We start from the raw sequence: 24,443 nt of genomic DNA, 5'->3' as shown, positions 1-24,443 counted from the left end.
ATTCAGCTTTAGGATTCAATTTGGCTGCATTTGTGTGCAAATAAGATCTCTCTATCTTAACTTTTACCTGCTCTAGAGCTATTTTTAACCATTCTGTTATGTCTATATGTCTGGTCTGGGTGTCCGGTTCAAACCCTGAGGTATAACTAAGAGATGTACGTGCTGGGATTATATATTAATGTCTGGCGGCTACAGCCCAAAAACCATTGAGGGAGAAAGTTAGACAGCTATGCTATCTATGAGATTTGGGCTGCTAAAAAAAAATGGCAATTTTGGAGTGGATATACACCGAGAAGTGTCTTGGCAACCTTGGTAAACTGTACTTTGCCTTGATAAACTACCTTAATGATGATGTGGGTTAGGTGAGAAATGTGTAGGTTAGAAAGAAGGTTTTTTTAAAATGACAAGCTGTGTGAAACTGACTCCGACAGACTTTGTGATAGAATCTCACGGTCCACCTTTGGTGATAAAGAAAAATGAGACAAAACCATTGTCTTTCTGGCTTTTCTCCTAATTTAGCTAGGGATTTTATATACAGCATGCACTTATTACTTGTTTCTCCTTCGCTTCTTTTCCCAGGTCTGCTTGCTACGTCTCGCAGTTCTTGGATATTACCTAATTAAGGTGTTTTCAGAAGGAAACATTCGTCTTTGTGAACAACATAATCCTGGCCCCTAACTGAAGGAGGGTGTTATACAGTGGTGGCTCTGGGAGTTTGGACACGGCATAGCTCCAGGACCTGAGAAATATGTGTCACTTTGTCATGCAACTGTCATGGCTCTGAACCTACCTGAACCTGTTCAGGAAAGGAGAAGATTGCTCTTGTTTTAGTTTTCTGGGTTTTTATTGGGGTGGGGAGGGGGCGGGAGGGCAGGATGTTGCATGAACTGTTCTGGTCAGAGGAAGGATAAACAAGGGTGTTTTTATTGCTACAGGCTGCTTCGTTCAAAGTCCCTAACCTAGATCACCTTTCTCCCAAACCTACCCTGACTCACAGCCTTCTCTGCCCACAATATTTATCTCTTTCTCTTTTTTCTTTCTTTCTTTCTCATCTTTCTTTTTCTTTCCCTCTTTCTCTTTCTTCCTCTCTCCTTTTCTTTCATCCTCTCTCTCCCTTTCTCTCTCTCTCACTCTCTCTTTCTCTGCATTTGTTAAGTGCTTACTATGTGCCAAAAACTGTTCTGGTCAGAGGCAGGATATACAAGGGTGTTTTTATTGCTACAGGCTGCTTCGTTCAAAGTCCCTAACCCTAGATCACCTTTCTCCCAAACCTACCCTGACCCACAGCCTTCTCTGCCCACAATATTTATCTCTTTCTTTTTTCTTTCTTTCTTTCTCATCTTTCTTTTTCTTTCCCTCTTTCTCTTTCTTCCTCTCTCCTTTTCTTTCATCCTCTCTCTCCCTTTCTCTCTCTCTCTCTCACTCTCTCTTTCTCTGCATTTGTTAAGTGCTTACTATGTGCCAAAAACTGTTCTGGTCAGAGGCAGGATATACAAGGGTGTTTTTACTGCTACAGGCTGCTTCATTCAAAGTCCCTAACCCTAGATCACCTTTCTCCCAAACCTACCCTGACCCACAGCCTTCTGTGCCCACAATATTTCTCTCTCCCTTTTTTCTTTCTTTCTTTCTTGTCTTTCTTTTTCTCTTTCCCTCTTTCTCTTTCTTCCTCTCTCCTTTTCTTTCATCCTCTCTCTCCCTTTCTCTCTCTCTCTCTCTCTCTTTCTCTGCATTTGTTAAGTGCTTACTATGTGCCAAAAACTGTTCTAAGCCCTGGTAGATATAAGTTTATCAGATTGGACACAGTTCATGTCCCGCATGGGGCTCACAGTCTAAGTAGGAGGGAGAACAGGTATTTAATCCCCATTTTACAGATAAGGGAACTGAAGCACAGAGAAGTTAGGTGATTTACCCAAGGTCACACAGAAGACAAGTGGTGGAGCTGGGATTTGAACTCACGTTCTCTGGCTCCCAGGCCTGGGCTCTTTCCACCAACTAGGCCACGCTGCTTTCTGTTGGCAACTTTATGTTGCCAACTTGTACTTCCCAAGCGCTTAGTACAGTGCTCTGCACACAGTAAGCGCTCAATAAATACGATTGATGATGATGATGATGATGTTGGCAGCACGTTCTTTCTGGTCTCAGCTCTACTCTCCCCATGGCTCTATCCTGGGACTAAAACTCTCTTTAGCTTGTCTTCAAACTACGGGTTTCCCACCTTGCTTCTGTATTTACTGGACCCCTCGTAATTCCACAGAGCTGCCTTTCAGTAATGGTATTTTAAAGTTTTTCCCTCTCTGACAAAAATAGCGAGATTTAAAAAGGAAGAAAAGTGACATTTTTCATGTACTTCTAAATATAACATCGTCACAGGATTAGAAATAAGAATCTTTTTGATGGTTCTAATTCAATAAAATTCCAGCCCAAATGCAGCATTGTAAAAAAAAAAATGAATATAACAAAAACCACTGCACTGCAAATGTAGTTCAAACTAAATGTTCACACTAAAATAACACACACTTTAATAATTAGAGCTACTAAAAGATTATGCATGTTTTTATTTCCTTTGGCAATTGTTTCCTACTACTCATTTTGGTAATCCATTTAGTGGAAACACATCTTTTGCTTGGTCAGACAAAACGGGATGACTAAAATGTTTCCCTTATACTGAATCCCCTCTGTAGCACCAGAAGTCATTTCCCTCTACATCAACCCTCTTTTACATGAAGAACAATCTCAGGATCGAATTTTCCTCTTCGACTTTCCGACCATGAGAAACACAGTTTTAAATCTTTTTGCTTTGCCAAAAAACTACTGAAGATTAAACAATGTCTGAAAACACTTGGAAAAAAAGAGACTGCAGAAATACAAATATACAGGTCATGTAAAATATATTTTCTGTTTCAAACATGGCCTATACCAAACAAAAAGAGATGGTATTCTAAATGTATTCTCAAGCCAATCAATGGTATTTATTGAGTGCTTATTATCCACACTGCATTAAGTGCTTGGGAAAATAATAATAATAGTAATGATAATAATAATAGTGTCATTCTGTTACGCGCTTACTACAATACAAGAGTTGATAGACATGTTCTCTGTCCATAATGAGGCCAATAATAGGACTGATTATAGTGTTAAGGTAAAAAAGTGTTCATTAATATTTCCAACATCTTTCAAACATGCTAAAATCTTCTCTCCCAACTGCATGCAGAGAACTCTTTTCCCTCACCTTGGAAACTCTAAGTTGCGCCTGAATTTAAATTATATTTTTGTTGCTTTCCTAAGGAACTTTTGGGATATGAAAATCCTTTTACTTAAACATGTTTTAAGAAAATAATTAGGCGTCATTAGTTAATGCCGGATTTATTTCCACTGTTTATTTTCTCTCTTTTTTATGGTATTTCTTAAGTGCTTATTATATGTCAAACACTCTTCTAAGCGCTGGGGTAGCTATGAGTTGATTAGATTGGACCCAATCCCTGTCCTGCACAGGGCTCACAGTCTTCTTTCTTCTTTCCCAGGAGCTTGCTTTTCTCAAAATGAAGCCCCTGATTAATTGAAAGTCATCTACATTTAAACATTTCCAACTCCTAATTCTTCCTGTTTTTGGAGTGGCAGGAAGAGGGTATCAGCCTGAAAAGGTATGAGGGAAGGGTTTTATTGCAAAAATTGCAATTCTAGCTTTCCTGATACGTGAACAGATTTCTAAAAATGTCTAGGGTGCCTTATTGGGAGCAAACCATGACACTTTTTTATGGCATTTGTTATGCGCTTACTATATGCCAGGCACTGAACTGAGCACTGGTGTAGATACAAGTTGGACACAGTCCATATCCCGCATGGGGTCACAGTCTTTAATCCCCATTTGACAGATGAGGAAACCGAGGCTGAGAGAAGTGAAGTGACTTGGCCAAGGTCACACAACAGGTAAGTGGCAGAGCTGGAACTGGAACCCAGGTCCTTCTGATTCCCAGGCTCACGCAATATCCACTAGGCCATGCTGCTTCTCTCGGAGAACAAGAAGACTACATCCTCTAACAATGTGTTTTTCTAAGAAAATGCTAACACTGGAGGGCATAAGATGTTCATATAAATGAAAACAAGTCTCCACCACAGATTGTTTGTACATCTGCTAAGCAGTGGGCCAGGGATCTGATGTTTCACTAAATTGTAAGCTCCTTGGCGGAAAGGAATGTATCTTTTAGTTCTGTTACACTTTCCCCTGCGCTGAGAACATGCACTGCACCCAACATGTAAATAAAGACAAGTCTATACCACAGATTGCTTTTCAGTTTGTTGTGAAATGGGTCAGTCCTCTGGTGGTTCGCTAGATTGTAAGCTCCTTGTGGCCAAGAACATACCTCTTGTTTCTGTTGCACTTTCTCCTGGGTTTAGTATGTGCTTTCCATTCAGCACATAAAGACAAGTCTACACCACAGACTGCTTTTAAGTGTGCTGTGTGAGCTGGGCCAGGCATTTGATGTTTTCCTAGACTGTAAGCTCCTTGTGGGCAGGCAGTGCATTGCTCGCTTCTGTTTTACTTTCTCAGAAGCAGCATGGCCTAGGCTAGGTCACAGGCCTGGAAGTCAGAAGGACCTGGGTTCTAATCCTGGCTCTGCCACCTGTCTGCTGTGTGACCTTGGGCAAGTCACTTCACTTCTCTCGGCCTCAGTTGACTCATCTGTAAAATGGGGATAAAGTCTGTGAGCCCTTTGTAGGACAGGGACTGTGTCAACGTGTCAACTGTTCAGCGCTTAGAAAAGTGCTTTGCAAATAGTAAGTGCTTAACAAATGCTGACTATTATTATTATTATTATTACTTCCCAAGCGCTTAGTACAGTGCTCTGCACACAGTAAGTGCTCAATAAATACGATTAAATGAATGAATGAACCCAATTACCTTGTATCTACCTCAACGCTTAGAATAGTGTCTGGCACATAGTAAGCACTTAACAAATACCATTATTATTATTATTCTCCTTCACTTGGTATGTGCATTGCATGCCACTACTACAACTAGGATAACATGATCTTCATGTTAGCTCATTTCCAGCTTCTCTTCAGCAAAATCACTTAATTCATGGGCTCCAATTTTCTTAGCAATATTAGCAGTGTGGCCTAGTGGGTTTAGCAGTCAGAAGACCTTGGTTCTAATCCCAACTCTGCTATCTGCCTGCTGTTTCACCTAAGGCAAGTCACTTGGCTTCTCTATGCTTCAGTTTCCTCAACTGTAAACTGGGGTATTTTTGTCCTCTCTCCAAGACCGTGAGCCTCACGTGAGACAGGGATGGTGTCCAATCTGATTACTTTTTATCTATCCCAGCACTTAGAACAATGCCTGACAATGAGCATTTAAGAAATCATCATCATCAATCATATTTATTGAGCGCTTACTATGTGCAGAGCACTGTACTAAGCACTTGGGAAGTACAAATTGGCAACATATAGAGACAGTCCCTACCCAACAGTGGGCTCACAGTCTAAAAGGGGGAGACAGAGAACAAAACCAAACATACTAACAAAATAAAATAAATAGAATAGATATGTACAAGTAAAATAAATAAATAAATAAATAGAGTAATAGAAATGCCATTAAGAAAACCAACTCCTCTTCGAATCAATCCATAAATGGTATTTATTTAGCACTAATTGTGTGCCGAGCACTGTACTAAGCACTTGCCTACAATAGAGTAAGTAGACACAATCCCTGCCCTCATGGAGTTTACCATCTAGCAGGGGAAAGCAAGCAAATTATATATTATCAATTATTTATTTATATTAATGCCTGTCTTCCCCTCTAGACGGGCAGGGAGCAGGTCTGCCAACCCTGTTGTATTGCACCTTCCCAAGCACTTAGTACAAGACTCTGCACATAGTAAGTGCTCAGTAAATACCACTGATTATTGATTAGGGGAAACAGACATTAGTGGCAATCGTTAAATGCTTACTATGAGTCCAGAATTGGATGAACAGGACATATTATATGTAGGAGAAACAAGTGAGCATACAGATCTGTACGTAAGTGCTGTAGGGCAAGAGGGAGGGGTGAGTTCCTAAATGCAAAGGGAGGAGAGAATCAAGTTCTTAAGTTGAGAAGCAGCATGGCCTATGGGCTAGAGCACAGACCTGGGAAATCCTGGGTTCTAATTCCAGCTCTGCCACTAGCCCGCTGTGTGACCTTGGGCAAGTTGCTCCGCTTCTCTGTGACTCAGTTACCTCATCCGCAAAACGGAGCTCGAGACTGTGAGCCCCATGTGGGACATGGATTTTGTCCAGTCAGAGTGCCTTGTATCTACCTCAGTGCTTAGCACAGTGACTGGCACATAATAATAATAACAATGATAATTATGATATTTGTTTGTTAAATACTGGGGTGGATCCAAGCAAATTGGGATGGACGCAGTCTCTGTCCCGCACGTGGCTCAACAGTCTCAAGTCCCATTTTACAGACGAGGTAACTGAGGCGCAGAGAAGTGAAGCGACTTGCCCATGGTCACACAGCAGACAAGTGGTGGAACCCATGACCTTTTGATTCCCAGGCCCATGCTCTATCCACTTTGCCAAGTAAGCGCATAACAAATACCAAAAAAAAAAAAAAGTTTATGGGTGACAAAATAGGGAGGGAAAATAGGATGGGGAGATGAGAGATTAGTCCAGAAGGCTTTCTGGAGGAGAAGTAGTTTGAATAGGGTTTGGAAGATGAAGAGAGGAGTGAGCTATTGGATGTGAGTTTCAAGCAGAAGAGGAGTGAGCAAGATATTAACGAGATTTTTGAGAAGGTAGTGCACAGAAATTATAAGAATAACAGTTATAATAATAATAAGGGCATTTGTTATCAATCAATCGTATTTATTGAGCACTTACTGTGTGCAGAGCACTGTACTAAGCGCTTGGGAAGTACAAGTTGGCAACATATACAGACGGTCCCTACCCAACAATGGGCTCACAGTTATGCACCTATGTACCAAGCACTGTACTAAGCGCTTGGGAAGTACAAGTTGGCAACATATAAAGACAGTCCCTACCCATCTGTGGGCTCACAGTTATGCACCTATGTACCAAGCACTGTACTAAGCGCTGGGGAAGATACCAGGGAATCAGGTCCCATACAAGGCTCAGAGTCTAAGTAGGAGAGAGAACTCCCATTCTGCAGATGGGGGAACTGAGGCCCAGAGAAGTTAAGTGAGTTGGCCAAGGTCACCCAGGAGGTACGTGGCAGAGCTGAGAATAGAGACCAGGTCCTCTGACTCTCGTCGCCCGTTCTTTCCACTAGGCCACACTGCTTCTCTTAGGTTAGTATTAGAGGAGTGAAGTGTGTGGGTTGGTCCTCTGACCTGTGCGCTTTCCATTAAGCCATGCTGCTTCCCAAGTGCTTACTATGTGCCAAGTACTATACTAAGTGTTGGGGTAGATATAAGGTTATCATGACCCACATGGGGCTTACTGACTAAGTAGGAGGGAGCACAGACAGGTATTGAACCCCCATTTTGCAGATGAGGGGACTGAGGCAAAGAGAAGTTAAGTAACTTCTCCAAGGTCACAGAGCAGGCGGAGCCAAGTCCTCTGGCTCTCAGGCATCAATCAATCAATCAATCGTATTTCTTGAGCGCTTACTGTGTGCAGAGCACTGTACTAAGGGCTTGGGAAGTCCAAGTTGGCAACACATAGAGATGGTCCCTACCCAACAGTGGGCTCACAGTCTAGAAGGGGGAGACAGAGAACAAAACCAAACATATTAACAAAATAAAATAAATAGAACAGACATGTAGAAGTAAAATAAATAGAGTAATAAATACGTACAAACATATGTACATATATACAGGAGCTGTGGGGAAGGGAAGGAGGTAAGGCAGGGGGATGGAGAGGGGGAGGAGGGAGAGAGGAAGGAGGGGGCTCAGTCTGGGAAGGCCTCTTGGAGGAGGCATGTGCTCTTCCCTATTCATTCATTCAGCCAACAGCATTTATTGAGCGCTTCCTGTATGAAGAGCGCTTCTTCTCTGAAGAAACCTTTCCTTAACCTGGGATTTGGGTGACCTCTTTTTACAATAGAGGGTGTGAACGAATCAATGCCAATATGAAATGGTACCAAAAAATGAGGCCTATTTTAGGAAAAGAAATGCTTTCCTTGAAATTGATCAATCGCATTTATTGAGCCCTTATTGTGTGAAGAGCACTGTACTAAGTGCTTGGGAGAGTACAATATAATAGAGTTAGTAGGTACGTTCCCTGCTTGCTCACAATGAGCTGATAGCCTAGAGGGGGTAGTAGATCATATTTTAACAAAATAAAATAAATAGAACAGACATGTACAAGTAAAATAAATAAATAGAGTAATAAATACGTACAAACATATATACATATATACAGGAGCAGTCAGCTATCATGTTGTCTTATAATTACTGTCATTTTTTCTCCCATAATCAGAAAGATACCAAAACAAAATGACCTTACCCTCAATGTGTCACCTTTATAACGGCTGGGCCCAGTACAGATTATTACTCATTGCCCACATGGAAATGAGACCCGCCCTTTCAGTTTTACAGTGGGTTTTTCTTTTTAGAGACATTTTCCCGCCACCAAGAGAAACGATTTTAAGAATTTGTCCAAAGGAAACATAAGCTGGAAAACCAATTCAGAACATGTGTTCCAAGGAAAATGCATTCTTAAAGTACGGCTAATTTGGTTTTAAATCTATATATGTCACCCTTCGGTAAGGTAGAGGAAACTGCTCTTCTAATCTCTTTAGATCAATGCACAACAGTTCTCTAGGTGGAGTAGGAAGAAAATGCATGCGTGTGCACGCGTGCACAACACACACAAATACACACAAACACACACTCTCTCTCTCCCCAGAAAAATTAAACTTGTTGAAATGAAGTATGTTGATGGTGGGACTGGTGCCTCAACTAATGGAAAGGCACACTCTGCTACACATTTTGGCATTCTTTACCCTTTAGTATTTTAAGCAGCATGACATAGTCGATAGAGCACAGGCTTGGGAGTCAGAAGGTCATGGGTTCTAATCCCGGCTCTGCCACTTGTCTGCAGAGTGGGCAAGTCACTTCACTTCTCTGTGCCTACATTACCTCATCTGTAAAATGGGGATTGAGACTGTGAGCCCAATACAGGACAGGGACTGTATCCAACCCAATTTGCTTGGATCCACCCCAGCACTTAGTACACTGCCTGGCACATAGTAAGCGTTTAACAAATACCATAATTATTATTATAATTATTCTTTGGAGAGCTCATTAGCCACTCACCCAGTTTGAATCGCATCAAATTCACATAGCTTGGTGTGCTTCTCAAATCTACATTTTCAATCATCACTACTCCCTTCACACTCACATTCAAATCCCAGCTCTGCCAACTGTCAGCTGTGTGACTTTGGGCAAGTCACTTAACTCTCTGTGCCTCAGTTACCTCATCTGTAAAATGGGGATTAAGACTGTGAGCCCCACGTGGGACAACCTGATCTTGTAACCTCCCCAGCACTGAGAACAGTGCTTTGCACATAGCAAGCGCTTAATAAACACCATTATTATTTATTATTACTCACTCCAGGCTCAGATCAATCAATCAATCAATCAATTAATCGTATTTATTGAGCCCTTACTATGTGAGAAATACCATACTAAGCTTACAGTGTCCAGACTGTAAGCTGGTGGTGGGCAGGGAATGAGTCTGTAATACTGTTATAGTCATTCAATCATATTTATTGAGCACTTACTGTGTGCAGAGCACTGTACTAAGTACTTAACTGTACTCACCAAAGTGCTTAGTAAAGTGCTCTGTACATGGCAAACACTCAATAAATGTGACTGACTGACTAAGCTCTTGGGAGAGTACAGTGGAGTTAGTCGACATGATATCTGGCCCTGAGGAGTTTACAATCTCTTGGGAGAGTCAGATATTTAAGTAAATTTCAGGTCGGGAAGAAAACCAAGTATAAGGATCAGTATATACATGCTGGGGGGGGGGGGGGGGGGAATTACCTTCAACCTCCACAGCAAATGTAATTTGATGTTTTACCATCATCTTAACCACATGTGAAAAACTGGAACTCCTCTTCTCTCTATCTTTCTCATCTCAGCGACATCGTTATCCTGCTTTTCCTACATACTCATCTCTGACTCTTCTCTAATGTGACATAGGGGCCCCCAAAAGGCTTCTGAAATAGCAGCATCGATTCATTTTTCTCAACTAATCTGATCAAATCATCCGTCTCCTCCAAACCCTGAAATGACATACTGCAGTCATGTATAGGAAGCTAAAAATTCTTGATTGCTAGCTTTCGACACTCTTCACTGTACCCGGGACTTTCGCTTTTAAGCCGTCGCACAAATCCTCTCCCCATCAGGAATGTCCCCACCCCCATTTTGCCAAACTACATCCCTCCTGTCCTTCAAAGCTTTCTGCAGAAAGTGGATTTTGAATAAAGTCTTCCTAGAAGAAGCCCACTTCATTTCTAGTTAGTCCTTAGAACTTCCTTCTACATATCTTTGTAGGAGTCCCTAGCGCACAGTTTTTTAAATTGCTCATTCAATTTCTTTTGTGCTGTCCCATCTCTCCCATTAGTTTGAAAGCTCACTGTGGGCAGGAAATGTATCTGTTGTTTTACTGTACTTTCCCAAGCGCTTAGTACAGTGCTTTGCACATAGTAAGCGCTCCATAAATCTGACTGAACAAATGAAGGAATTAGTTTGACAGCTCCTTGAGGGCAGGAGCCATATCAAGTTTCTTTGTCAAGTCAACTTCGTGCTCTAAAATCTGCAGTCTTCAATCTATTAATCTAGAGCTGAATCTGGTGGTTCTATGAGCTATCAATCAATCAGTGGTATTCATTGAGCCCTTACTGTGTGCAGAGCGCTGTACTAAAAGGTTGGGAGAGTGCAATATGACATAGTTGGTAGACATGTTCCCTGCCCACCACGAGCTTACAGTCCAGAGCGGGAGGAGTTGAATGAGGCTGTCAAGGAGGGCCTTGGGCTAAGGGGGATGTGTGGGGATTCGCCCACTAAACCCCCTCCAATGTGCAGAGCCAGGCGTAGCGCTGAGGTAGGTATAAAATAATCCAGTTGGACACAGTCCATGTCCCACATGGGGCTCACAGTCTTCATCCCCATTTTACAGATGAGGGAACTAAGGCCCAGAGAAGTCAAGTGACTTGCCCAGGGTCACACAGCAGACAGGTGGCAGAGCTGGGATTAGAACCCATGTCCTCCAACTTCCAGGCATGTGCTCTTTCCACTATGCCAAGCTTCTTCCCATTTTAAACTGCATATCCGCTAGTCTGCATTACCATCCCCTCTAGACTGTAAGATCCTTGTGGTTGGGGAACTTGTCTAATGTACTGACTCCCAAGCACTTGGTAGAGTGCTCTGCACAGAGTAAGCACTCAATAAATATGATTGATTGTTTTCAACGAATTGAGTCATAAGTGGAAAGTCTCTGGTTACCTGTTCTTCAGAAACCTCCAGGGGAGGGGCTGCTGCTTCTTGCCCTGATGGTGGATTATCCTGATAGTTGGCATTTCTCCTCTGGCGTAAGGAAGGAAATAGTCGATTCCAATTGATCATTCCACCCTAAAACAAGAAAAGACACGTGTGGTTGCTCTATGGAAAGAACGGGTCTGTTTTTATTTTGCTAAGCAAGACGTTATAATTGGCAGCAGAGGAAACACAGTATCATATTTCTAATCATTAAACACTTCCCAAAAATGATACAGTAACATAACCTAGACTTTAATAGTTCAGGATAATGCTAGTTTATGGCAATTCAAAAGTGAAAAGTTGCCCATTTTCCTTTTTAGTTTTGGAGAGTATACACTAAGCTTGCTGGGAATCTGCCTATGGACGACCACTCTTAAAATAGAAACTTCCAGTAGATTTTCTGCTGGGACTGTAAGTCCTAACAGGTATCCCAAAGACCTGAAAGTGTTACACAACCTGGAGGCACTCTCTGCGTACCTATCTATGGAGAGGGCTAAATTCTGATGACTACTTGCCTCAGTCAGAGCATTGGCGAAAGGCTGGAGACCGGGATACATGGCAGACAGGAATAAAGATAGTGAGCATGATACACAGAATTTAAAAATATTTATCTGCCCAGCTGATTCACCAAACGGTCACGATGAGAATGGAGAGGTTGGAGCAGAATTCCCTCCTCTATTACATTTTGAAGTGTTGCCTGAGGGATATCAGTGAGAGGAATGTAAAAGGGAAATACTGAATTCATTGACTACATCTTTGGGGGTGAGGTTTAAACAGTGCCACATTTCCATGTAAGTCAACTGCCGGGCCCAACCTGCTCTTTACACCAGACTTTCTACTCTGCCAAACTGAGTTCCATCAACCCTAGGGAGCAGGGGGAAAAGGAAACATTAGCTAGATCTAAGTCTAGGTTCCTTTTTAAGAATAATAATTAATGTTAGAGAAGTTTACCTACCCTTCCTATATATCAACTGTTAACTTTGTAGTTCCCAAACTGGATCTCTAAAAATTACCTTGGGCCAGATCTTACAAATTCCAATGTAAACAATCAATCGATCATATTTATTGAATGATTACTGTGTGCAGAGCACTGTACTAAGCACTTGGGAAAGTATGATTTAACAGAGTTGGCAGACATGTTCCTTGGCCAAAAGCAGCTTACAGTCTAGAGGATGCCCAAATAATGCCTAATTTTCAATCTTGGGGAGCTAGCTATGGGTCAGTGAACTGACCAAATAATGATGAAAGCTAATAACTCTGAAGTTTTTCCATTTAAAAATGATCAAATATGCTTCCGAGTTCTTATTCTGGCAAGACTTTAGAAAAGTTTTAAAATATAGAAATGTTTTTAAGCACTCTGCTTTCTTCTAAGATGTTTTGCTATCACTATCTCATGCTGTTGCTTAATAAAGACTTGCCATCTGTTTCCACAAACAGGAAACACCTTCACCTTCAATTTTCTTCATATGCGCAACCTCACAGACACTTGAAAAAGGGAAACAGCTTTGGTCTCAAAGAGTTTTCAAGCCTGGAAAGCTAACACAAATTTAACTTTAGTTTTTCAGAGCTCTAGATGGACCTCTCCTAAGAATGATCAGTTTGCTTTGAAGACTTTCAAAGTAAACACAAAGCATCCATTGTAAAGAACCACCAGTTCACTCTTTGCCTGAGAACAAGGCTTCAAATTGAGGAACTGGTACTCTGGAAACTTACACACTTTGAAAAAGTTGACAGAGAGAATACTGCTTTGTGACAGAATAGTTTTTCAAAGAATTTAACATGACTTTTTTGGGTGCTGTTGATCTAGCCTTGACTAGTATTAGTCTTTTTGATTCCACTGACTGTAAAGGTCCCGTGATTCTTTCCCTTTTAAGAGAAGAAAACAGTTGGACCTTCCATAAACATAGAGAAGGAAGGTCATCATCTGTTGCACAATGGTGGTGGTGAAAAAAACAATGTTTGCCTTATGTGAAAGTCTTCTGAACCCAGGGTTCAGACCTTCTCTTAGCCCTCCTTTTCCCTACTTCCTCTCCCTTCTGCGTCGCTTATGCATTTGTCTCCGTGCCCTTGATATGCACCCCTTGATAGAGAAGCAGTGTGGCTCAGTGAAAAGAGCCTGAGCCTGGGAATCAGAGGTCGTGGGTTCTAATCCCGGCTCTGCCATTTGTCAGCTGTATGACTTTGGGCAAGTCACTTCACTTCTCTGTGCCTCAGTTACCTCATCTGTAAAATGGGGGTTAAGACTGTGAGCCCCACGTGGGACAACCTGATCACCTTCTATCCCCCCCGGCGCTTAGAACAGTGCTTTGCACATCGTAAGCACTTAATAAATACCATCGTTATTATCATTATTATTATTACCTCACCCTCAGCCCCACCGACCCCCCCACATATATATATCCATAAATTAACATCTGTCTCCCCCTCTAGACTAATAGAGAATACTCTGTGGTACTGTACTTTCCTAAGTGCTTAGTACAGTGGTCTGCACAGAATAAGTACTCAATAAACAACACTGATTGACTGATTTAGGCGATGACTGAACTCAACATTCTCTTGTCATGGGCAACACAATGCATGCCTGATTTCTAGATGTAAAGATAAAGTCCCATATCAACGTACATTTCCTGTTTCATTTTTGCCTGGTGGCCACTAGGAATGAACGTGTAGATTGTTATAAGGAATGCGCACTTCCACTTTAAAGAGCAATACATTTAGACAAAATAAAAGCCTGTCCATCTATTCACTCATAAGGTGAATATTGACTCTGTCAAGACTTCCTTATCATTCATTCATTCAATCGCTTGGGAAGTACAAGTTGGCAACATATAGAGACGGTCCCTACCCAACAACGGACTCACAGTCTAGAAGCGGGAGACAGACAACAAAACAAAACATATTAACAAAATAAAATAAATAGAATAAATATGTACAAGTAAAATAAATAGAGTAATAAATATGTACAAACATATATACATATATACAGGTGCTGTGGGGAGGGGAAGGAGGTAAGGCAGGGGGGATAGGATGGGGGAGGAGGGGGGAAGGAAGGAGGATGCTCAGTTTGGGAAGGCCGCCTGGAGGAGATGAGCTCTCAGTAGGGCTTTGAAGGGAGGAAGAGAGCTAGCTTGGTGGATGTGTGGAGGGAGGGCATTCCAGGCCAGGGGGATGACATGGGCCGGGGGTCGATGGCGGGACAGGCGAGGATGAGGCACGGTGAGGAGGTTAGCGGCAGAGGAGCGGAGGATGCGGGCTGGGCTGGAGAAGGAGAGAAGGGAGGTGAGGTAGGAGGGGGCGAGGTGATGGACAGCCTTGAAGCCCAGGGTGAGGAGTTTTTGCCTGATGTGTAGGTTGATTGGTAGCTACTGGAGATTTTTGAGGAGGGGGGTAACATGCCCAGAGCGTTTCTGCACAAAGACGATCCGGGCGGCGGCGTGAAGTATGGATTGAAGTGGGGAGAGATAGGAGGATGGGAGATTGGAGAGGAGGCTGATGCAGTAATCCAGTCGGGATAGGATTAGAGATTGAAGGAGCAGGGTAGCGGTTTGGATGGAGAGGAAAGGGCGGATCTTGGTGATGTTATGGAGGTGAGACCGGCAGGTTTTGGTGATGGATTGGATGTGAGGGGTGAACGAGAGAGCGGAGTCGAGGTTGACACCAAGGTTGCGGGCTTGTGAGACGGGAAGGATGGTAGTGCCGTCAACAGTGATGGGAAAGTCAGGGAGAGGGCAGGGTTTGGAAGGGAAGATATGGAGTTCAGTTATCATGAGATTGGACCCAAATTCTTATCATATATCGACAATAATCGCATAAGCATTTTGTTTTTTAAAATGTTCCAGATGGCAAGAAATGATTTAGTGAGCATCTTGGATTACCTGTTCATTTACAACCCATTCATTATAAAATGAGCATCCTGATATATACATAGAGAGAAAATCACTAGGTTTAAAATGGTTTCATGTGGCCTAAAGTCCTTTTTAGACAAAGGTATAGGCCAAATGACTAACATTAAATTCAGCTTGCCAGTTCACTGAGAAATACCATGAAATAGCATGAATGTGGCTCCTGGTGACTCATAGAAGCACCTTGATTTCTGAAAACTGAACCTTAGAAGGTGCCACATTGACCTAAACACTCCCTCCCCCTCATCTGTGGTCCAGAGGAAAGAACATAGCACTAGGAGTCAGAGGACTGTGTCTGCTCTGATTATCCCTTATCTACCTCTGGTGCTTGGCACCAAGTAAGCACTTAATAAGTGCTACAATGTTATTATTATTCACCATCGACAATGCCAGACCATAAATTAAGAAGGAGAGGGAAAGGATGGGGGGGCGGTGATCACGCAGTTAGCATTTTTATGATTTCTATGATGTGTGACAGGAGTTAGGCATACTTAGGATGGGGAAGAGAAAACTCAGGTTTGGTTAGCTAATGTTCTTTAAGTACTCTCTTGCTCTTAATCAGTTGTAAGGACAATTGCAGGGAGAAATGGGATCAGTTATTTCCAGTTTTACCTCTAGAAGAAAAAATAGGTCCAAAGAGATATTTAGGTTAGCTATAAATATGAGCTTTCTATTAGGTTGCTAAGATACCAAGCAGCTTGCTGAAGTAGACTATGGGTCTTTTTGTTCCAGTGGAAATCTCATTACTAGGGTACATATTTTTAGGGTCTTACACCAATTTAACCCAACTGCTACCCTGTGAGGTGCTGTTTAAAGTTAGGACAAAAATCCAAATTTATGAACAAAAATTTTAAGTTTTTCTTAACATTCTGCACGGCCGAAGTGGGGCACAGATATCTGGTGGAGGAAGGGGAAACGGGAAAAGCAATGATAGGAGCAATAGCATTTATTAAGTGCTTATTGTGTACAGAACACTGTGCTAAGCACTGGGAAAGAAGACACAGGAAGGAATTAGACATGGTCACTGTTCCCCGAGGGTTTCACAATCTAAGAATGTAAGCGAGAAGGGCACATAAAAAGTGATGAAATAATAAAACACTAAAATAGCATAAAACACAAGACGAAAACATAAAACAAAAGCAAAAATCAGTAGGGGCTGTGACTAGAGGAGAACGATTTCAGGCTCCTCATGGTTAAGAGTCCAAAGCACACCCAGCCACAGTGACTGCTACAGCAGTCACCAATCTTCCCAATCTTCCTTGTGGATGCCTCATGTTGTAGGTGCTTTTCTCTTTCCCATCAGGGTGATGGAAAACAGGATGGGCTGGCATCTCCTCGGTGGTGTGGAGGAGATCTGGTGCCAGTTTCCCGGGGGAGACAGCACAGCTGGCTGTCTGTCCGGGGTTGAGGGCGACAACAACTCTGAGACTGGGCGGTGGCGGCTTTTATCAACCCATCACATTTATAGAGCACTGTTTTAAGCACTTGGGAGAGTTAAATATAACAGAGTTGGTAGATACATTTATAATAATGATATTAATGGTATTTGTTAAGTACTTACTTTGTGCCAGGCAGGCACTGTACTAAGCGCTGGGGCAGATACAAGCAAATCGGATTGGACACAGTCCCTGCCCTGCACAGGGCTCATAGTTTTCATCCCCATTTTACAAATGAGGTCACTGAGGCACCGAGAAGTGAAGGGGCTTGCCCAAGGTCACACAGCAGACAAGTCGCTTGTACATATCTAGTCTCTTTATTTTATTTTGTTAGTGTGTTTGGTTTTGTCTCCCCCTTTTAGACTGTGAGCCCACTGTTGGGTAGGGACTGTCTCTATATGTTGCCAATTTGTACTTCCCAAGCGCTTAGTACAGTGCTCTGCACACAGTAAGCGCTCAATAAATACGATTGATGATGATGATGATGATGATGATGATGAAGTGGCAGAGCCGGGATTAGAACCCATGGCCTGCTGACTCTAAGGCCTGTGCTCTATCCACTACGCCATGCTTCCTGCCCACGACAAGCTCCATGAAAGCTGGTAGTTACCTGTTGCTCTGACCAGTCCCGGCAGCCAGTCTTTATCACCACCTATGCAAGGCTAAATATATTTACGAATACTTCCAATTCTACTGCTGTTTATTTAAGTTAATTTAGGGTAGGAGGCTGGGGGAATGTGGTCCACAGCCTGGCCAGTGCTGCTGTATTTCAGAAAGGCAGCCCCTTCTGCCCGAGGAGGCTCCTATCTGGCTCCAAAAGCTTGCCCCTGGCAAACCGAGGGCTCAGGGCCACGGAGGAACAAATGTCAGTGGCAGTGGCTGCCCTTTGGCTGTTTAAACTCCCATCCTCTCTGCTCTTTAGGTGACCTTTGGGAAGCCTATGAAACATGGTAAGTCACCTATAGGTCAAAATAATTGCCCACCACTGAGAGAACGCATCCGTGGGCTGAACTGTCATTATCTCTACTCTTGGCAACAGAATCAATGTGAGTTTTGGAAAGTGACAGACATCAGACGGTTTGGTCATGTAAAAATGTATCATGCATCTTTATTTTTTTTATCCCGAGGGGCTTTCCCTTCTCCTCACATGTAAAGAGTCTCTGGAATTTCCTCGGGTTATGAGCCCCTGTGGTCAGTTCTTTCTGCTTATCTCCTGTCTAGCGCCGTCATTCTTCTCTGCCAGAGTAGAACCCTGACCTCAAACCAAGATTAGGTCATTGTTATGCTTATGTCATTGAGGCCTGGTACCCTAAATTAGTGCCTGGTACCCTAAATTAGTGCAGCTGCCGTTGAGAGCTGGAGGGGCTATCATAAAAATTAAATCCAAATTTTTGGAAACTAAAACACAATTTTTACCTGAACTGACAAAAAGTAACAAGCCGATAATGACCGCCTGAAAATATCTGTTTTCTGAAGCCCCCAAACCCTCCTACTTACAACCAGTAGGAGTAGTTGATGACATGTCACTCATTCATTCAATTGTATTCATTGAGAATTTACTGCGTGCAGAGCACTGTACTGAGCACTTGGGAGAGTGCAATACAACAATAAACAGACACATTCCTTGCCCACAATGAGCTTACAGTCTAGAGGGGGAGAAAGACATTAAGATAAATAAATTGCAGCTATGTACATAAGTGCTGTGGGGCTGGGAGGATGTGGTGAATAAAGGGAGCAAGCTAGGGTGACACAGAAGAGAGTGGGAGAAGAGAAAAAGGGGGCTTAGTCAAGGAAGGTCTGACTAAATTTCAACCTCCTCCTTTGGCAATGGAAGTAATGTCTATATGTGTGAGAGGGTCGCATCACCCAGTGTAGACGGCTAGCAGGGAAGCTGCCTCAGTCTCACTCTGAGGGGAGAAGCAGAGGCTGATATGGTGTTCAGGATCAGACTGGGCTGGTGCCAGGGAAACTGGTATAAGACCTCCTGTGAAGCCACTTCCTCACTTATGATTCTAAATGTCTCGGCTCCGCTCTTCTGCCTGACACCCACATTTCCACAACAGCAAAATAGCCTCACTTAGTTGGGGAGAGAATCTGGGCCACCCAGACTGCTTTTCAGCTAAACAGAAAAATACCTCCTCAGGGATAAAGGTCCATCAGTAAGGAGGCCAATAAGCGCAGAGGTTACGTGCTTCTTATACTTGCTGAACTCCATTTGTTGGGCTACACTAGCTTTGCCACCCCGTGCTTGGGTCTAAAGCCAGGTGTGTTTTTTTTCTTTTACATTTGCCTCATTACTGCCATTGTTCCTCCATGTTTCCCCACTCCTCAAGAACCTCCAGTGGTTGCCCATCCACCTCCGTATCCAACAGAAACTTCTTCACCATCGGCTTTAAAGCACTCCATGATAATGACAATAATGGTGGTATTCGTTAAGCGCTACTCTGTGCCAGACACTGTCCTATACAAGCAAATTGGGTTGGATACGGTCCAACAAGGGGCTGTCCCTGTCCCATGAGGGGCTCACAGTTTTAATCCCCATTTTACAGATGCGGTAACTAAGGCACAGAGAAGTTAAGTGATTTGACTAAGGTCACACGGCAACCAAGTGGCAGAGCCGGGATTAGAAGTCAGGTGCTTTTGACTCCCAAGCCAGTGCTCTATCCACTAGGCCAAGCTGTTTCTCAACTTCTTTTTGTTATTGGTATTTGTTGAGTGTACTGTGTGCCAGGCTCTGTACTAAGTACTGGGGTAGAAAAAAGCTATTTAGGCTGGACCTAGTCCATGTCCCATATGGGGCTCACAGCCTTAACCCCCATTTTGCAAATGAGATAACTGAGGCACAGAGAAGTTAAGTGACTTGCCTAAGACCACCTAGCAGACAAGTGGTGGAGCTGGGATTAGAACCCAGGTCCTTCTGACTCTCAAGCCCATTCTCTCAATCACCTTGCCCCCTCCTATCTCACCTCGCTGCTCTCAGACTATAACTCAGCCTACACATTTGGCCCCTCTAATAATAGTAATAATAACGATGGTATTTGTTAAGCGCTTACTATGTGCAAAGCACTGTTCGAAGCGCTGGGGAGGATACAAGGTGATCAGGTTGTCCCACATGGGGCTCACAGTCTTAATCCCCATTTTACAGACGAGGTAACTGAGGCCCAGAGAAGTTAAGTGACTTGTCCAAGGTCACACAGCTGACAATTGGCAGAGCTGGGATTTGAACCCATGACCTCTGACTCCAAAGCTCTTTCCATTGAGCCATGCAGCTTCTCTAATGCCCCTCTGTACCTCCATCTTGTCTATCTCACCGCCAACCTCCCACCCCTGTCCTGCCTCTGGCCTGGATCACCCTTCCTCTTCATATTCTAGACTGTGAGCCCGTTGTTGGGTTGGGACCGTCTCTATATGTTGCTGACTTGTACTTCCCAAGCGTTAGTACAGTGCTCTGCACACAGTAAGCGCTCAGTAAATACAACTGAATGAATGAATCTGACAATTACTCTCCCCAGTTTCAAAGCCTTATTGAAGGCAAAACTTCTCCAAGAGGTTTATCCTGACTAAGCCTTTTCTCCCACTTCCTTCTATGTAGCCTTTGTACTTGGACTTCCTCCCTTTAGTTACCCCTTCCTCAGCCCCTCAGCCCTTTTTCATTCATTCATCCATTCATTCGTATTTTTTGAGCGCTTATTGTGTGCAGTGCACTGTACTAAGTGCTTGGAAAGTACAATTCGGCAGCAGATAGAGACAATCCCTACCCAACAACGGGCTCACAGCCTAGAAGCGGGGAGACACACAACGAAACAAAACAAGTGGAGAGGCATCAATAGCATTAAAATAGATAAATAGAATTATATATACATACCATTAATAAAATAGAATAATAAATATGTACAAATATATACAAGTGCTGTGGGGCTGGGGGGTAGAGCAGAGGGAGGGAGTAGGGGCGACGGGGAGGGGAGGAGGAGCAGAGGAAAAGGGCGGGCTCAGTCTGGGAAGGCCTCCTGGAGGAAGTGAGCTTTCAGTAGGGCTTTGAAGCGGGTGAGAGGGTTAGTTTGGCGGATGTGTGGAGGGAGGGCATTCCAGGCCAGAGGTAGGACGCGGGCTGGGGGTCGATCATCATCATCAATCGTATTTATTGAGCGCTTACTATGTGCAGAGCACTGTACTAAGCGCTTGGGAAGTACAAATTGGCAACATATAGAGACAGTCCCTACCCAACAGTGGGGGGTCGATGGCAGGATAGGTGAGAATGAGGCACAGTGAAGAGGTTAACGGGCTGGGCTCTAGAAGGAGAGAAGGGAGATGAGGTAGGAGGGGGCAAGGTGATGGAGAGCTTTGAAGCCAATAGTGAGGAGTTTTTGCTTCATAGGAAGATTGATAGGCAACCACTGGAGATTTACTTATTTTTATTAATGTCTGTCTTCCCCTCTAGACTGTAGACTCATTGTGGGCAGGGAATGTGTCTACAACTCTGTTATGCTGTACTCTCCCGAGCTCTTAATACAGGGCTCTGCACACAGTAAGCACTCAATAAATACGATTGATTCCCTGCCTTTTAACCTACACCTTCTGGGCCCCCCAAAGCCTGTGAGATGGGGACCGGCGACGAAGAGTGGGCAGAAGCTGTTTTTCCCTCCTAGAACTTCTCCCGCACCCAATTCCGTCCCCGCAGCTTTGGCGTTCTTCGGGCGTGTAGGCTGTGAGACAGTGAAGGGATAAGTGGATTGGGGAATGCAGAAGCCATGGGTAACCAGAGTTTCAGAGTCCTGTGGAAATGCAGGGGGAGAGCCATGCTCACCCACAGGGATGGGGAATGGAAGCCAGCATGGTATGTCTATAAACCTGTTTTTGCCCACAGCTTAAGTCGGCCACACTGCTGAGTATCCCGCTGAATGCAACAGAGGAAGTAGACGTGGCCCCTGTCCTCGGGGAGTTTTCAATCTAGAGGGGAGACAGACATTAACATACCTTACATCTAAAGGTGCTGTGGGGACGGAGTGTGTAGAGCCAAGTACTAAGCATGGGAGAAAAAATACACAGGTGAAAATATCCTGGCTCTCGAGGGATCAGAATCTAAAAATAATGGAGAAGAGTGGAACTTGGAGACAGACACCTAAGGAAGGGTGAAACACTGCAAACCCCAAACAATATAAAGACAAAGACGACACGGAACGACAAGAGGGACTGAACACTGTGACTAGGGGAGCAGTGTTTTAGGTCCCCGTGAGGCCAATGATCAAAGCTGTGGTTAGGCATTGTCTTCCCAACATTATGACAGCTGGATGGGCCATGCTTAATCACCCTCCCTGCTGGAGAAGGGGGTGGGGGGAGTATGGGGAGGGAAATGGGATCTCTTTCCCACGCAGCAGACTCTGTCGAGCTATGGGCTTTCGCTGCCACTGCAGAGATGGACAGATATCTTAGTTTTATTGTTGGAAAAGATGCAGGTGGAAACCAACATTGAGGTCATCAATGCTGTGATTAACTTTGTACACTCAAATGAGGATATACAGTATATCAGTTGTGGCATAGGTTATTGGTAATCTGTTCCTTCAATTCTTCACCAGTTTATTCAAGATCAACAGTGCGTATTTTCCCATTCACTTGCCCTTTTCAAGTGAGATGGTCAGAGGGCTTTTTCGCCAGTGACATTATCAGGGCTTGGGATACATTTACCATAGGGAAACTGTTCATTAGGACTGACAATTCTAGGTAAAGTTCAGCAGGGAACATTTCTACCAATTTTGTTAGATTGTAGCCTCCCAAGCGCTTAGTACAGTGCTCTGCACAAAGTATGTGCTGAATAATAATAATAATGGTATTTGTTAAGCGCTTACTATGTGCAAAGCACTGTTCTAAGCGCTGGGGAGGTTACAAGGTGATCAGGTTGTCCCACGGGGGGCTCACAGTTTTAATCCCCATTTTACAGATGAGGTAACGGAGGCACAGAGAAGGTAAGTGACTTGCCCAAAGCCACACAGCTGACAGTTGACGGAGCCAGGATTTGAACCCATGACCTCTGACTCCAAAGCCCATGCTCTTTCCACTGAGCCACGCTGCTTCTCAGTGAGAATGAGAAGCAACATGACCAAGTGGATAGAGCATGGACCTGAGAGACAGAGGGACCCAGGTTCTAATCCTAGTTCTGCCACTTGTCTCCTGTGTGACCTTGGACAAGTCAGTGAGTCACTCATATTTATTAAGCACTTACTGAGTGCAGAGCACTGTATTAAGCACTAGAAGACACTTAACTTCCCTGTGCCTCAATTCCCTCATCTGTAAAATCTGAATTAAGACCGTGAGCCCCATGTGTGACATGTTGTGGCCAACCTGATTAGCTTGTATCTACCCCAGTGCTTAGTATAGAGCCTGGCACATCGTAAGCTTTAACAAATTTAATAAAAATAAATAAATGATTGATTGATTCATCAGCTTCCTTTCTATTTGACAGGAAATTACCTCCAACCAACATTCCTACACCAAAGGGGAAACAGCTGTCTCCTTTCACTGTCAGGAGGTTTTTAATAGCCAGGTTTAAAGCCACCAGATACTCACGTCAAATCCTGGTTGATAAGTCTAATGATCCCCCTGCACAACTGTACAGATTAAGAAGAACCTGAGGCTCTCAACGCCTCAGGAAGGAAAGGACGTGGCGTTCACAACAAGAGCTCAAGAGCGAAAAGGGAAGCAGTAAATTTTTCATAATGGCTTTACACAAGAACCAAGTTTTCCATCATTTCAGTTTTCCATCATTTGCACGTCAAAGACTATACGGCCAACCTCATCTTTGGGTTCCTTCCATTTGGGGAACGTCGGCCTGAAGAGAAATTAAGTGGTCTGGGTTTACGGGTTGAACGAATTTCCTGTTTTAAAACAATTCCCCCTCCAATTTTATACAGTGTAGAATGTGTTTCTTGTGGGTATGACTATAAGCCTCTGAGTGGAGGCTGGTCTGAGTGAGGGGGTTACTTTGATGACAGTTTCCTTCCTTTCCATAGAAGAGTTCACCTTGAAGAACTTTGCAAAAAAAATAACCAATATGCATTAGAGTGACAGCACGTGATACTCAGGCAAAGTCCTACTGAGTTATTCAGGGGCTTTTTATTCATTCATTCATTCATTCAATTGTATTTACTGAGCGCTTACTGTGTGCAGAGCACTATACTAAGTGCTTGGGAAGTACAAGTTGGCAACATACAGAGATGGTCCCTACCCAACAATGGGCTCACAGGCTAGAAGGGGGAGACAGACAACAAAACAAAACATATTAACAAAATAAAATAAATAGAATAGTAAATATGTACAAGTAAAATAGAGTAATAAATCTGTACAAACATATATACAGGTGCTGTGGGAGGTGAAGGAGGTAGGGCGGGGGGGATGAGGGGAGAGGAAGGAGGGGGCTCAGTCTGGGAAGGCCTCCTGGAGGAGGTGAGCTCTCAGTAGGGCTTTGAAGGGAGGAAGAGAGCTAGCTTGGCAGATGTGCGGAGGGAGGGCATTCCAGGCCCGGGGGATGACGTGGGCCGGGGGTCGACGGCGGGACAGGCGAGAACGAGGCCCGGTGAGGAGGTTAGCGGCAGAGGAGCGGAGGGTGTAGGCTGGGCTGG

General features: G+C 43.7%; 1 protein-coding gene across 1 annotated transcript in view; it reads right to left on the bottom strand.

Annotated features, from left to right (window-relative positions):
* Window positions 1–24,443, bottom strand: part of UBAC2 (UBA domain containing 2) — a 220,097-nt gene that overhangs the window by 6,036 nt on the left and 189,618 nt on the right. The window contains exon 8 of the mRNA XM_038759511.1: window positions 11,460–11,585. Coding sequence (XP_038615439.1) covers window positions 11,460–11,585 — 126 coding nt within the window. The remainder of the gene's footprint in view (window positions 1–11,459; window positions 11,586–24,443) is intronic.

Source organism: Tachyglossus aculeatus, chromosome 17, assembly GCF_015852505.1.
Source record: "Tachyglossus aculeatus isolate mTacAcu1 chromosome 17, mTacAcu1.pri, whole genome shotgun sequence".
Taxonomy (NCBI): domain Eukaryota; kingdom Metazoa; phylum Chordata; class Mammalia; order Monotremata; family Tachyglossidae; genus Tachyglossus; species Tachyglossus aculeatus.
The sequence above is the reverse complement of the archived record's forward strand: the minus strand, read 5'-3'. Positions and strand labels throughout refer to the sequence as shown.